The 14,925-nt window shown below is 31.5% G+C and overlaps 1 protein-coding gene across 1 annotated transcript; it reads right to left on the bottom strand.

Moving 5' to 3' along the window:
* Positions 1-422: 422 nt before the first annotated feature.
* On the bottom strand, positions 423-3,043 carry LOC115952371 (WAT1-related protein At5g07050). Its single transcript, XM_031069527.1, has 7 exons — positions 2,715-3,043; positions 2,558-2,620; positions 2,333-2,449; positions 1,989-2,241; positions 1,489-1,647; positions 1,240-1,391; positions 423-923 (listed from the first exon to the last, which is right to left on the bottom strand). Exons 1-7 carry the CDS (start codon positions 2,915-2,917, stop codon positions 644-646), a joined length of 1,227 nt encoding a protein of 408 aa, XP_030925387.1. The 5' UTR covers positions 2,918-3,043; the 3' UTR covers positions 423-643.
* Positions 3,044-14,925: the final 11,882 nt, after the last annotated feature.

Below are 14,925 nucleotides of genomic sequence, written 5' to 3'. Positions count from 1 at the left end.
AAAATTGCACTCTACTATGAGAATAATGAATCCAATAAATTGTTGTTGTTGTTTTTTATTTTTTATTTTTTTTCGTATTAGTAGAATTTAATGCAGAATTAGATTTCTAATAAAGAAAGAGGCACCCAACTATCCACAAAGAATACTTTTTTTGATAAAAGGTTAGAATCAAAAACAATACTTAGATCAGTTGAGATTCGACGCCTACACCCTCACTCATTAAAACTCAACTAGCCCCTCAAAAAATTGAACATTTATAAATGATAACTTCGGAGATCAAATTAAAGTCCAGCACCACCAATTTAGTGGGATCTGCATCATGCATCAACATTTCTTCTACGTTAAAAAAAACAGAAAAAAGAAAAAAGAGAAAGACTAATTGAATTATTCGTGGGGACAAATATGTAGCACATCAACAACAATTTTAAAAAGTGATTCTCATTTTCTTTTCATTAAAGCTTTGCTAAATATAAGCTTACATGAAAGATAACATAATAGTTATTGTAACTCACATTGTCAAAAGAAATTAAAAATATTGAGATCAAAAGTACAAAAAGCCCCTCTTTCCCTCACTTCTATTAGTCCACGTCCACCATGCAACAATGCAAAGATATTATTTCTGTATTTCTCATTCTAAGCTGCTTTAAGCTTTTGGTGTTTCCACAGCAATCATGGGAGGTTGTGGAATGGGAGCACTGATGGCTAATACGGGCACAAATTCTCTGTTAGTTTCATTCTTTGGCATTTCAATTCCATTTGCTTCAATGTCTTCCATCACTGTTGCTATCCTACCATTATTATGATCTCCACCTTCCTTTACTGCTTCAGGAATTTCTTCAATGGCTTCCTTCTCTTTGTACTCCTTGTACTTGCCCCACAGAACCGAGTAAAGTCCCATTACAATCAATACAGCGCCAAGAACACTGGAATCACACGTAGATATATTTATCAGTTTGTGCCTTAGTGGTAAAACTAAAATAAACATTTTTTGTTTTGGTGGGGGAGGGTGGTATAGTCCACTGCAATTATTCTCTCTACTAAGTTTGTCTTTGTGTGTGGTGACTGTGATATACCCATGAAAACAAATGAAAGTGGAACTTTGTTTCTTTGGACAAAATCGAATTTTGTTTTACAAAAAAAAAGAAGAAGAGATTTTTGAAATGTTATTTTAATTAATCGTGGGAAATTGTACATAAATATATAGTTTTATTGAGATAAATATGAGTAAAGAAAACCTACCCTCCGACATAAATCTTTTCAGCAAGGATAAAAGAGCCCATGATAGCAACAATGATCATCATCAGAGGGCTAAAGGCAGTAACAAAGACAGGTCCTCTTTTCTGCATGACCAATCCTTGGACATAGTATGCAATGCTTGATGACACTATACCCTGTTCATGAAAATTACATATTTGATTAATCACTAAAGCCTAATAGGGTAGAGATAAAGTGAGAGAGCTAGAGAGAGAGAGAGAGAGAGAGACTTACAGCGTAGGCAGCAGCTAGAAGATTCATGTCCCATCCAATGGTCCAAACTGAGGGCCTGTGCTCCATAACAAAAGTGACAACTATAGACTGTAGTGTGCCTATGAAGCACACAAGTGTTGTGAGTGAGAGATGAGCAGCGTATTTCCTCATTGTCACTGCCTGTAAAGCAAATCAAAGAAATATCAATTTATTTATCATACAAACGACAAATTTAGATATGTAACTTTTTTTGTTGCGGCTTTTGCCACAACTGTATGTAATATGATCGACTGTGATTGGTGGATAAAAAATTGTAAGTATATTTAAAAATGATTGTCTAGACTCTTCAGTCTAGCAAATTGCGTATTTGTATAAAAATTATATTCAAAATTCACAAAATTTCTATGATGATTCTTTGACTTTTGTTTTAAAACTGGCTACAAAATCAACCCTCTTGAAACCTTTTTTTTTTTTTGGTTGAGAATCAACCCCTCTTGAAAGACAAACATCATGTCTTTTACCTGAAGGATGAAGAAAGAAGCCCAGGCAAGGGTAGCAATGATGAGAAGAATGGAACCCGTAACCCAATCCTTGTCACTGATTCCAGCGGCCTGTGCAGGGGAATTTGATTGAGAGTGATGCATATGCTCAGACCACACAAGATTAATGACATTTCCTTTGTAAAGTGTCATCAACATGGCTCCAGCTACTGTCACTACTGTTCCCACCACCTTTGCTTGGCATCTAATTTTCTTCACGTCCAACTTCTCCATCCTATTCATCCCAATAAGCACAAGTTCATGTTAATCCAAACCAATATAACAAGAGGAGATAAAAAGAGAGAGATGATGATAGTAGTATATACCTGCAAAGGACTGCCATGACGAATGTCATTGCTGGGAGCATATTGCTCATAGCACAAGAGAAGGTAGGTGACGTAAATTTCAGCCCGGCGTAGTAGAAGTTCTGATCAATCACTGGCCTGTGAAAGCAGAGTAGATAAAACAGAGGAAGAAACTATGTTAGAATAACTTTCTTTAAGACTTTTGTGTTTAAAACGTATATGATATATTGATGAGCAAACACTAACCCAAGAAGCCCGAGAACAAAAAGTTGCATGAAAATAGGAAATGTAATCTTTGGCCTCACTTTCCTGTAATCACACAAACAAACATGTTTTAATACCATGCCACTATGATCAACTATGAATGACAATCTTTTCTCTCAGAAGTCAATTATATATTTACCTTTCGAGAACAAGAGCAAAGGGAGCGATAGCAGCAGTGGCAAATGCGTGCCTGTAGACAACAAGCACGTAGTGGCTCATTCCTCGGTTGAGTGAAACCTTAGTGATGATGTTCATGCCAGCATAGCCAAATTGCAGAGAAATCATGGCTATGTAAGGCTTACACCTCTGAAAGAAACTTCCAAAGCATCCTTGTCCCTCCATTTCCTTTCTAATTTTTTTTTTTTTCAGAGGAAGAGACCTTAAGGATTCTGAATGATAAGTAGAGGAAGAAACTCGGAAGAGTAGGAAGTGAAAGAGGAAAATAGAGGAATAACACTTCAATTTGTGTCTCCTAAGTAACAAATGGTGACAAGCCCTATTTATAGGCCAAGAGGTAGGGGCCTCCGCCTCCATCCAAAACATTGTTTTAGTCTTAGAGGGTTTGAAGCCCCAAACAATGACACAAATCCAATAAATTTGATAACATTTTCACTTTAAGCATAAATTTCTCACACTAGTTGGTACAAATTGTCCATACATATTACCCATTTCACCTTTTGAATGTAAACATCAATTTAAAAAAAAAGAAGAAGCATATATTGCACGTGAATTACGGACATTGTTTGTACGAAATGTACAAAAACGATTGTGAAATATTATTTTTGATTTTCATAATTTCTTAAGATAGCAAATTGCGATTAATATTACATTATTTTTAGGATTAGAACTTACTTCACTTTTATTATACACTAATTACAAATTATCATTTGGGATGCACAGACGTGGCAAAATGGGCGTCGCACCGCGTCCAACGAAGTGATGCGCGAGCGACGCCGCTGCCGCGCATTGGTGCTGTGTCCGTTTTTTTTTTTTGTTTCCCAATATGCGCTAAATCAGGCCGATTCGCATCGACTCAGGCCAAATCGGCCGAAATCGCCGAAACACACTGAGTTAGGTTGTACCGGCGCAGATTTAGGCTGAAATTCAAGTTAAAAAAAAAAAAAAAAAAAGGTATGAAGTGATGGAGTAGTTTTGATTGTCATAAGGGCGAGGGTGGATCTTGCCACCATAGCTACACATGAACTTCACTTTGTAGTTCTGGTGAGGCTGATCGTCCCACGGCAGTGGATTCTTAAAGTCAATTTCGCGTGAGTGTGGTGAGGATTCGCCGGAGTCAAGCCGTTAAGGTATGAAGTGAAGGAGTAGTTTTCCATGGGTTGATTGTAGAGAGAGAGAGAAACAAAAAAGAGTGGAAGATGTCTAGTAGGTGTGTGTGTAAGAACTGTAGAAGCACTATGGCTTTATTTAGTTTAGTGCACAAATAAAATAGGTGTGAAATTGCGCCCTATTAAACCATTGAGATTTTAATATAGATTAATTATTGTTGTATATATATATATATATATATATTTTTTTTTTTTTTGAGAGTCATATTGTTGTATATAATTAGTTACACACAGTCTTGCATATATTTTGTGAAGTTGTATTTTAAAAATATAATTTCATTTACAATTTTAAAATCATAAAATTGTATTTTCAAAACATAATTTTATAATTTATACTTAGCAATATATAGAAAATATAAATAAAAATATTTTTAATAATTTTTTAATTGCCGCACTGGCATCTTACTTTTTCAAAAATTACCGAGTCTCGCACTCGCAACCACACCCAAACTTGCACCCAAATCCGAAAACACACCCATGCTTCATAGATTATCACCTCATCACAGATCCAAAAATATTGTCTTTAAACTTATTGTTCAAGCGTGTGAGTCACAGACTTTCACACACTACGATTGCACTATAAGTAGGATCAAATTGAATATTCTAATGAGCTACGTCTTCAGCCTTGTAGTTGTGAATTCAATTGTTATGGACTCCGCGTGGGTTGGCTTTATTGTAGGGTGGGTTCCATTGGTTTCAACTTAGTGGTAAGAGATTTGAGAGCTGCCTAAACAAAGGTGCCTATGGTGCTTGCTGATGCCAATGAGGGGCTAATGTGGTGCTGGTGGTGGCCCAGAACACGTAGTGGGACCCCCACTCGGCCTCGCATTGATGCAAATCTCATCCATCAGAACAGTACTGAATATATAGCCTTATTTGAATGACACCATATAAGCGGGTTACAATTAATTTAATTGGTAAAATTTCTTGTCATCGAATAAGAGATTTATGATTTCGACTCTATTTGCACAAAAAACTAATTAATGTCGTGACTTAATGAGAAATATCAATTATCATGGAGCAAATGTTATAGATTAAAACTATGTAGTATCTATATTTAAAAAAAAAAAAAATCAATGAAAATAAGAATGGCACCATATATGGATGGTATAGACTTACTCTACCGTCCACATGATTTTTGTTGTTGTTGTTTTATTAAAATTAATTGGAATTTGTGACAATTCACTTTTGGTATGTACAATTTATTATAAATGTTTATGGTGTTTGGAGGACATTGGCCACTTGATGAAATTTGGCATTTTACATGTCTTATTTGGAGCAATATAATGATGGAAGCAAGCTTTCCACTTTGGTGGATTTATATTTATATGTACAGTTTACATTTACGTCAGCCACTTAGTGAAGAAGAATTTGCATTTCGAATAATATCGATTTCACGAATATTCGTGATATTAAATCCTAAATAAAATCATATCTTTCCAGTTTTCAAATAAAAACAGGTAAAGCTTTTGTTGGGGACCAAATTCAGCTCCCTATGATAGTTTTATAAAAATGTTGGCGGAATGTGATGTCAAATACCATAAAAACTTTGAGCGTGTCAGCCTTAATTATCATAATTTTTTCAGTGGTAGTTTAGTAATTTTTTATAGATTTTTTTGTAGAACCATTTGTCCGAGAGAGATATAAAGAGCTAGAGTAGGTTAGGAAATGCCTCAATTAAGAGGGATTTGATAAATGCAAATTAATGGATTTCAAATAAAATGATCAAAACTAATGATGGAGTAGATAAACTAAATGGAAGTGGGTTTCAGTTAAGTTAACTTGTAAAGTTTTTGAGGGTTGTATAAGAGATCTAGGATTCCATCCCCGTCTATACCAAAAACTGATTGGTGTCTTAGTCTGATAATAAAGAGTTATTATTAAGAGTGAATGCCATGTGTTGAAACTCTCTCTCAAAAAATGATAAACTAAATGGAAGGAATAAATTAAAAGCATAGTAAAGTTTGAGAATTGCAATATAAAAAATAATAACCATAAAAAAACATATCAAAGTAAACACAGTATAATTTATAATTTATCCAAGTCTCTATTATGTCAACATGCCGACAGCTCCTTGTATATATGTTGAGAGTTGAGACATTTAGTTAATGAAGTGACATTCTCTCTCGAGCATTTGCTTGAGACCGTTCAATAGTTTTAATTTAAAAATGTAGGTGCCATCTCCATAGACATTTTGTTGTTAAGCTATTTTTTGGAAAAATTATTTAGTACACTGAGATATCATATTAGAAATATCTAGTGTTCCTTTCACTCAATAATATAATGTCACATGTACAAATCAATATATATATATATATATATATATATATTTATATATATAAAAGCAGAAACCTCATGTGAGAGTGCATGAGGTCCTGTCAAGTGACACTTTAATTTTGCATTTAACTTTTTTTTTTTTTTTTTTTTTTTTTTACCTCTTTCATTGTGTTTTTTTTTTTTAATTGTTACCCAAAAGTTCACATTAACTTATTTTACTTTTATCTCATTAATGTCTCATTAATTGACTAACCTTACTCCACACATTTTTCTATTCTTCAAGTCTTTTAGCATACCCATCATTTTAGTATTTTTTTTTTTTAAAGCAAAAAATAAAAAAAATAAAAAAAATAAAGGACAAATAATAATAACTAACCAGATAAGACCTTGAAGAGAGATTAAAAAAAGACACAACAATGTTGTGGATTTTTAAATAAAATGCATTGTTTCACTGTTTATTACCAAAATAAAAGATCTGAGACTAACAAAACATTTGAAAGAGAGAAAAAGATGAATTTAAGGGGTCACCATCTCTGTTATATAGGCCTCCCACTACCATCAAGATGCTGAAACCTTTTTTTTTTTTTTTTTTTTTTTTAAAATTAGGGACATAGATATGATTTAGGTTGGGTAATTTGGTTGGATAGTTTTTGTTTTGGATATATAAGTAAAGAGAATATTTGGTACGTAATGTAAAATCATATTCTACCATGGTCTAATTTTAAATCATCTATAAGATACATGGATACACACTTGCCGCATCATGTCTTAATGTCACACTTTCAATGAGTAGAAGACAGTAAGAAATTTGGACATACTTTCATTTCATTAGGAGTGTAATCAGTTCGGTTTGGCCAATTTTCTTAGTTTTGGCCAACTAAAACCGAAATTTTCGGTTTGTGAAATACTCAACCGAAACCGATTGAAATAATTGGAAACTGATCGGGTTCGGTTGTATTTCAGTTTTGGTCGGGTTTCAGTTAAGCATATTGGGTTATCGATTTTTTCAAAACCCTAAGTCAACATCACAATCACAAAAAGAAAATAACAACTCAACATCACAGTCACATATTAATAAAAAATAGTATTGATTTTGTATTAAACAAAACCCAAAATACAAAAAAGAGAGAGAGTTATCAAGAAATTATAAAGAAAGAGGGTCATCGTGAGAATAAAAGGATCAAGCCAGTGTGGGGAGGACAGCCTGTGAAGGCGGCGGCAAAGGCAAATTTGTGTGGAGTGTAGGTTATGAGAGGACTAGAGTGGAGGTTGTGAGAGTGAAAATGTTTGGGTTGTGGGGTATGTAGGGTAGGGTTTTAAACTTTTGTTTTTATAGTCTAATTAGATTAAATTTAATTAGTTTAATTAGATAACTAATTAGTAATTAGTTTAATTATAGTTACTTAATCTAAAGGTAAAATGAAAACTTTGAAAAGCAAAGGCCGGATCATATTAAAAAAAAAGGCCCAAATGTTTTTTAAAAATATGAAAAGGCCAAATATGTATAGGACCCAAATATTTATAAAATTTATATTATACATTTAACATAAAATATATTATAAATGATTCGGTTCGGTTTCGGCTGGTTCCGTGCATTCACACTTGCCATCGAAATCGAAATGAATATTTTCAGTTTTTAAAAATCGAAAACCAAAACCGAACTAATATATTTTGGCAATGGTTTAGCCAGTTTCGGCCGGTTTTTTCAGTTTGTCAGTTTTGTACACACCCCTACACTTCATTGTATGAAATATGTGAACACAACATAAATTAGTTGATTTTCTTGGTCCCGTTACTCTTTTGCATTTATCTTTGGTTTTATGATTTAAAAAAATAATAATACTCTTACCTTGAGAAGGCTACAAATATGCAGTGAAACTACTAAACTAATTTTTAATATCTCAAAATGTACATGTTTCTTTTTACTCTAATTTAGCTTGTTTTTTCTTATAATATCCAAAATCATCTTGCATAAAATATTAAAAAATTATTTGTGCATTGCACGGAAAACTTACTAGTTAAATGAATCACGTCCTAATCAGACATAACAAAATGAATAAATGAAAGAACATCAACGTCAACACAATCGCATCTCAACTTGGCATCTTACTAGTAGAGAAGTTCGTGGTGGCTACTTCATATAGCACCAAGGTCATCTTTCAGAACAACTATGATGGTTGAGCGGTTGTGAGGGTTTTGTTGCAGTGGATTATTTTTATTATTTTATAATTTAGATTGTGTGATTAAGATCCAATTCAATTAAATTTGTACGTGTTATATTATTGAGTGGGAGGATCACTAAACTTTACTAATATGGGCTTTCTCGTGTACTAAATAATTTCTTTTATAGACACTTGCCTTCTCTTTCTTTATTAAATCATTATACACTGTCGATAATCTAGCTATAAGGTGCTTTGTTGGCTAACAGCTAGTTAAATGGACATTTGGTGGCTGACAGTTTTGTGGCTCAACTAACACTTCCTAATATCTCCAATTAAGACTTCTAGAGTTCAAACCCTTTTTTCCCAACCATCAAATTATACAAAAATGGACATTTGTTGTGCCCTAGTTAAACTAATTTTAAATTTATAATATACACCGATTAAAATTTTTGTGAGAAACACATTGTCCTCATGTCGATTTAAATTAAACTTCATAGTAGAAGCTATAGATATTTGTTAAGTAATACCATATGGTATAAGCTATATGTTCTAGTTGAAGATTTTATATTAGAAATGCCATATCAAAATTTTTTTTTTTTTTTTTTTTTGAGGGAAAATGCCATATCAATTGATTGCATAATTATGAAGATGCTGAACGTGGAACAAAACCTATTACTATATGATAAGATGACTTTCTCATGTATACATACACATTTGATAGACCCAGAGGCGGAGTTAGGAATTTTTATTTGGGGGGCCAAGTTGAAACTCTAATATATTTATCAAAACAACCTTCACATACATATATACACACGCTTTTTTATTATATACACACACTTTTTTATTTGATAAGTTATATATATACACACACTAAACAACAACAAAAAGAGTTTAGTAATTTTAATCAAAATTATGTTTGGTGACGATCTTTCATAAAATAAAATTCATATTTACTATTTTTATAATGAAATTCTTAAAAAATTTCATTTTCGATACAAATTATCAAATTTTATACTAAAGTAAGTAAAAAATCTTTCAATTGAACTAATGAAATTTTCAAAAACATGAATGATCCAAAACTTGGAGGAATAAGTTAGGCTTCAAACATATTTGAAGCTATGTTGTTCTAACTCATTATGTAGTAACTAAAAAGACATTTCATGTAGTAACATTATTTTTTTAATGAGTCAATGACTTTTTAATTGTCATATAACTGGTTGAAAAAGATATAAATTCAAATATGTTTGGTGTCAAATTTTATCAAATATTTAACAGATATAAGAGCATATTTTACAATAAAAAATAGAATTGTGAAAAATAATATTATGTCTTTATAATTATTAGACTTTTTTTTTTTTTAAGAGCATTATCGGACTAAATCAAATATTTGGGGGGGGGGGGCAACTCTTATTTTTGTAGACTAAATTTTGAAAACATTAAAATAATTATATATATTTAAAAATTTTCAAAATATTGGGGGGGCCATGGCCCCCCACCCTTACACATAGCTATGCCCCTGGATAGACCCCTGGATGCTGTTTACATCATTTGTTGTTGCAATGGGAATTTGCATATTTGTGCGATTGAGATAGGGAAGAATTTCAACATGGGGAATCTATGGATGATATTCTTGAATGGACAAAACTTAAGTATAATACATTAAGTGCTGTTCTTTAGATTCATTTCTTAAGATTTAGTTATGTGGTTACTTAACTAAAAAATAGACTTCCCTCCTATTAGACAAAATTCACATGACAAAATCTTAAAATGAGAATTTAAGGAACAACACTTAATACTGTACCTAAGTTTTGCTCTTCTTGAATATATATAAATAAAGCATCACTTTTAAAATGACATTCTAATTGTATGATCTTATATATATACTGCATGTCTTTGTATCAGTATTTTGTTAGGCACTTTATTATCCCAAAGGCATCGGTATAATACAATTTTTTTTTTCTTTTTCTTTTGTTATTTATATATATCTTTATGTGTGAGTGTTTTAGATATTCTATGTTTTGCATCTATGAATCATCTTCAATATTCATCACTTGCCGACCTTTTCTTTAGCAAATTCATTTCTAAATCATACTAGTTTATCTGTTTTATGACTTTCAAATTAAAGATTGCGCACTTAATTTATACAGTATCTTTACCAATCACAGCCCATGATAGGGAAGGGGCATCAGAATCAGGGTGCTTTACCAAAAGCAAAAGAAGGGTTTATATTTAATTTAATATTTTTGTTGAATAAAGAAGGGTGTATACTATGAGGCAGTTTGGATCCACGTTTCTGCGTTGCGTTTTCTGGCCATGCGTTTTTTTTTTTTTTTTTTGCTTCAGCTGCATCTTCTGACTAAAGTCAGCAGTGAACAGTGTACTTATGCACTGTTTATAAGTCCCACAAATTACATTTTTCATCAACTTTTTCATTAAAAATAGGTCCCACAATACTATTCACACATTTAAAAATTATTTTGCTACAGTGTTCTCAGTTTTCAGTTTTCAGTTTCAGCAAAATAAGTTCTATCCAAACAGACCCTATTATAGTATTATAATGTACATAGCAGACTTAACTAGAAGTATTTAGAAAAGTTTTTCTTCCCTTTTAATTTCTCTCCTCGTCAGCCCTTTTTTTATGACAATACTGCCCCCTCATGTCATGATGTGGCATAGAATGACAGGGTGCTAAAAGCAAGCTCACGAGGAAATTACAGTCTCAAAAGAACGAAGATGATTGTGCCAAAAGAACCAAATGGTTCATACGTACACAACTAACTTGATGTGCTAGAAGAATTTGTATATGCTCGTTTGTTAATAGATAGCAACTATTGATACAACCATTTCTACACTTAATTTCACAACTTGATAATTTTTATGATTGTGAATAGACAATGTAAAATGGTGGGTAACACATGACAGAAAATATTTACAGCTCATAATGTCATAGAGATTTTATTTATTCGAGTTAGGGCATTTACATCACTTTTTTTAATATTTTATTTTATTTATCTAAATGGCCTCTTCAAAAAGTCACTTTATTTAAAAGTTGGAAAATTCTATTTATATCGTACTCACGATGTAAACTTATATTATAGAAAAATAAAAAGTTGAAATGTTGTACACATTTACAAAAAGTGTATAATAGTTATCATATTTTGTAAATATCATATTTTGTAAATGTGTATAACATTTGCTACTTTTTATGTGTCTAGCTACAATATAAGTTTATATTGCAAGTACAATGCAAATATATAAAAGGTCCAAAAAAGTTTATGTTGTATTTCTAGTACTTTGTTTTCTTGCTGTGTACCAGTCATGCCGCACTACTAAACTGGGTTGTCTACTCAAAAAAAAAAAAAAAAAAAAAAAAAAAGCGTTGGTATTTTTGTTTTAAGGTGAAGTTGATACAAGGTGCTTGCTAGCTATATGCGCTTTTTTTTTTTTTTTTTTTTTTTTTTTTTTAAATTTAAAAATTATTATATTTTTTCTGTGAATTATATTGAATTATATTAGGTAGTTTGATTTTGAGACTTAATTTTATTTAGTAACCAGTAGTATACTTGTGCGATGCAAGGTTAATTAAAATTTTATGTAAAGGAAATAAATATTTAACAAATATTATTGAAACTATCATATATAATAATTATTAGTCAAATTCTTTTAAATTTAAGTTAACAATAGTAATCCATACATATATTAAGCCAATACAAAATTATGATAGAAAATTAAAATATTAAATTTTATTTTACGTTCTTTAAAATTTTTGGTAATCAAAATCTAGTTAAAGTAGAATTTTAATTGTCTTAATACTTAAATAACAGAGTTTTACCTAACTTTAACCATCTTTAAAATTAATATGATAAATAGAATTTTACTTAAGAGTAAAATTTTTAATTGCTTGAAACTTAGATACTTCTTGCTAAATTAACTTAATTATCTTAACAATTAATAAAATAAAATAACTTAATAAACATGAGTGTGTTTAGCCATTTTGCACAATCACTGTTTTTTAGGATCCAATTTTTGCTATGTAGTTATAATATAGTCATTTTTTTATTTATACATCAATTGATGGTAGGTATTATATATGATTCGCGATCATGAGTATCTAGTTAGGCATGCATTTCCATAGCATGAGGAGATGCATTGATTTGAGAGATCACTAGCATTTGTCTCGCAGATTCTCTAAATAAAATCGCAATACCAATATTGTGGTCTTACAAAAGCAGGTATCTAAAGGAACGCCTGTTTTCTGCAATTTCCTTGATCATATTGTGGGGAATCTACGGTCTGAGTTTGTACCTAAAGAGAATGGTCTTATCTTAGTGCTTACTCCATATGAGTGAAATTGTATGTCAACAACTCGGAATGCCATTTTTTCCGGGTGTCACTTATCATGACCTTTCAGATGTAAAACCAGCATTTTTTGATGCTTTTGTTTTTGGTAAGTGATTATTTCAATGCACATGTTTAGTCTAAGAATCCTTCTAGAGACGCAACAAAAATTTACAATAATTTCACAAATTACCTTAAGACACATGCAAAAGTTTATTTTTATGTTAAACATCTATGCAAAGGTTTCAATACTTCTTCTTATGTTCTGAAAATATTACTGTCCTAAATTTAACCACAACTATTGCAATCTTGTTTACAATCAATTTTTTTTTTTTTTTTTCAATAGTTATAAATATATACATTAATATATTATTTCCAAAAATTACTTCCAAAAATTTCGTACATGGGGAGGTAACTTCCTGCCTTCAACGTAAATTCAAAATAACCAATCATAATGAACCAGCGAAAGTATAAATTAAACTTGGTTTTGATTTCCAAATTATCCTCTTAAGAAGGTCTAATTATAAGCTATTCTGGAGGTCTCATTCTATAGATTTATTGTCTTGGCTTTTAGGGCACAATTCACAGCACGCGTTCACTAGCTAACATGCTTAGCTAATACCACTTGCTGCCTTTATTGGGTCCTACCTAGCTAGGAACAAAGAGAAGCAGACCACAATTTGCACAAAGTGATGACGCTGTATTCCTCTTGGCCACGAACTAGAAGAAGGGGCTCCAAGTACGCTACTTAGCAACATACTCTTTGTGCATAAAATCCACCAAAATTACCTTTCTAATCTTAGAGACAAGGTGCTCGCACAGTTCACAGAGATGGCTACAGACCGAGGCAAAGTGGAGCACCAGAAACCAAATGGGCATCTAATCAGCCCCCAATCATCACAACATTTGTCACGTCATGCAACGTACCGACAAAATTCTGAAATGATTGAGATTTTTGTAATGGAAAAATGATTGAGATTTTTTTAACCCTGTAGAAATGCATGGGCAATCATATGGGGGTGGAAGTGGAGTAGGATAGTACGGAGACTTATTTATTTATTTATGGATAGAAATTAAGATATATATATATATACATATATGTATATAATTATATGAAAAACATTCTTTTCACACTCGTTTATATTCACTATTTCACTCAGACGATAGTTATCTGATATAATCTGCAAACCCAATCCAATCCGATTTCGGACTTATCATTTATAGAGTTATACAACTATACAAATTCAAATACAAAGGAAGTTCAAAATATAAATAACTCTACCCTATCCTATCTTATCATATCTCAATCTAAAACTTTGTTACAATTCAAATCAAAAACTGAAATATCCATCTACAGCTGCTACATGGATTTGATTTAAATTTGAATTTATGTAGCTACATCATAGCTACACGGCACCATTATTTTGGACTGGCAACCTTATCCTTAACAATAATTAATGCAAAAATGTCTAAATTTTTACACAAAAGAAGGTTTTTTATTAAAAAAAAAAAAGTAAAATAGTGAACGTGTGAGATTATAAACTCAAAAATATGCCCTGGGTGATGGGGCAACAACCCAACCCTACTCTGTCTCAAAGATAGAGTTACAGACCAAGAAATTTTTGCAACACACAAGTTAAAGAACAGTAAGTACAGAGTACAGACAACTATGAGAATAGTCTAAGAAAAACAAGGACAATAATAAATAATGTTATGGTGTAAATCCATCCATGTTGCAATAAACTAAAATTCTCCTTGTCGTGATGATTTTGCTGCAATCAATAATCTTTAAGCTTTAGACCTTGTTGTATGATCATAATAAGGCCTAGGAAAATTTTATTCATTAATTCTTGGAGCATTCCTATTAGTCTATATGAGCCAAGAGTGCAGGGATGGAGCCCGAATTAATTTGTTACTTGGGGGAAAACAAAAATGCATATTTATAACGATTTATACATAAGTGTTTGCTTAAGTGTATTAAAAAATATCATGCTTTTTGATAAAAGAATAAACTAACACCATATGACGATTATTAATTCAATTTCTCTTTAGAATGTGTTTATTTGATGTTCTTTTTTGACAAATAATTTTTTAGCATTTTTATTTTTGATTAGATAATGCTTTCATAAAGGATAGTATAGAGCTTAATAGGAAATGAGAAATTATGTGGACACAAATTTTGTCACAACTCTGATTTGCTCGATCGATTATGATGAATAATGAAGAA

Source organism: Quercus lobata, chromosome 7 (assembly GCF_001633185.2).
Source record: "Quercus lobata isolate SW786 chromosome 7, ValleyOak3.0 Primary Assembly, whole genome shotgun sequence".
NCBI classification, from domain to species: Eukaryota; Viridiplantae; Streptophyta; class Magnoliopsida; order Fagales; family Fagaceae; genus Quercus; species Quercus lobata.
Note: the sequence above shows the minus strand (reverse complement) of the source record. Positions and strands in the feature narration are given on the sequence as shown.

What these genes read in the sequence shown, in the direction of transcription:
- LOC115952371 (XM_031069527.1), bottom strand. Translation starts at nt 2,917, where the DNA reads ATGGAGGGACAAGGATGCTTTGGAAGTTTCTTTCAGAGGTGTAAGCCT. An exon ending in TTTGTTCTCGGGCTTCTTGG is followed by an intron (nt 2,450 to 2,557) that starts GTTAGTGTTTGC and finishes CTGCTTTCACAG; the next exon opens with GCCAGTGATTGATCAGAACT. An exon ending in GAAAAGATTTATGTCGGAGG is followed by an intron (nt 924 to 1,239) that starts GTAGGTTTTCTT and finishes GTGTGATTCCAG; the next exon opens with TGTTCTTGGCGCTGTATTGA.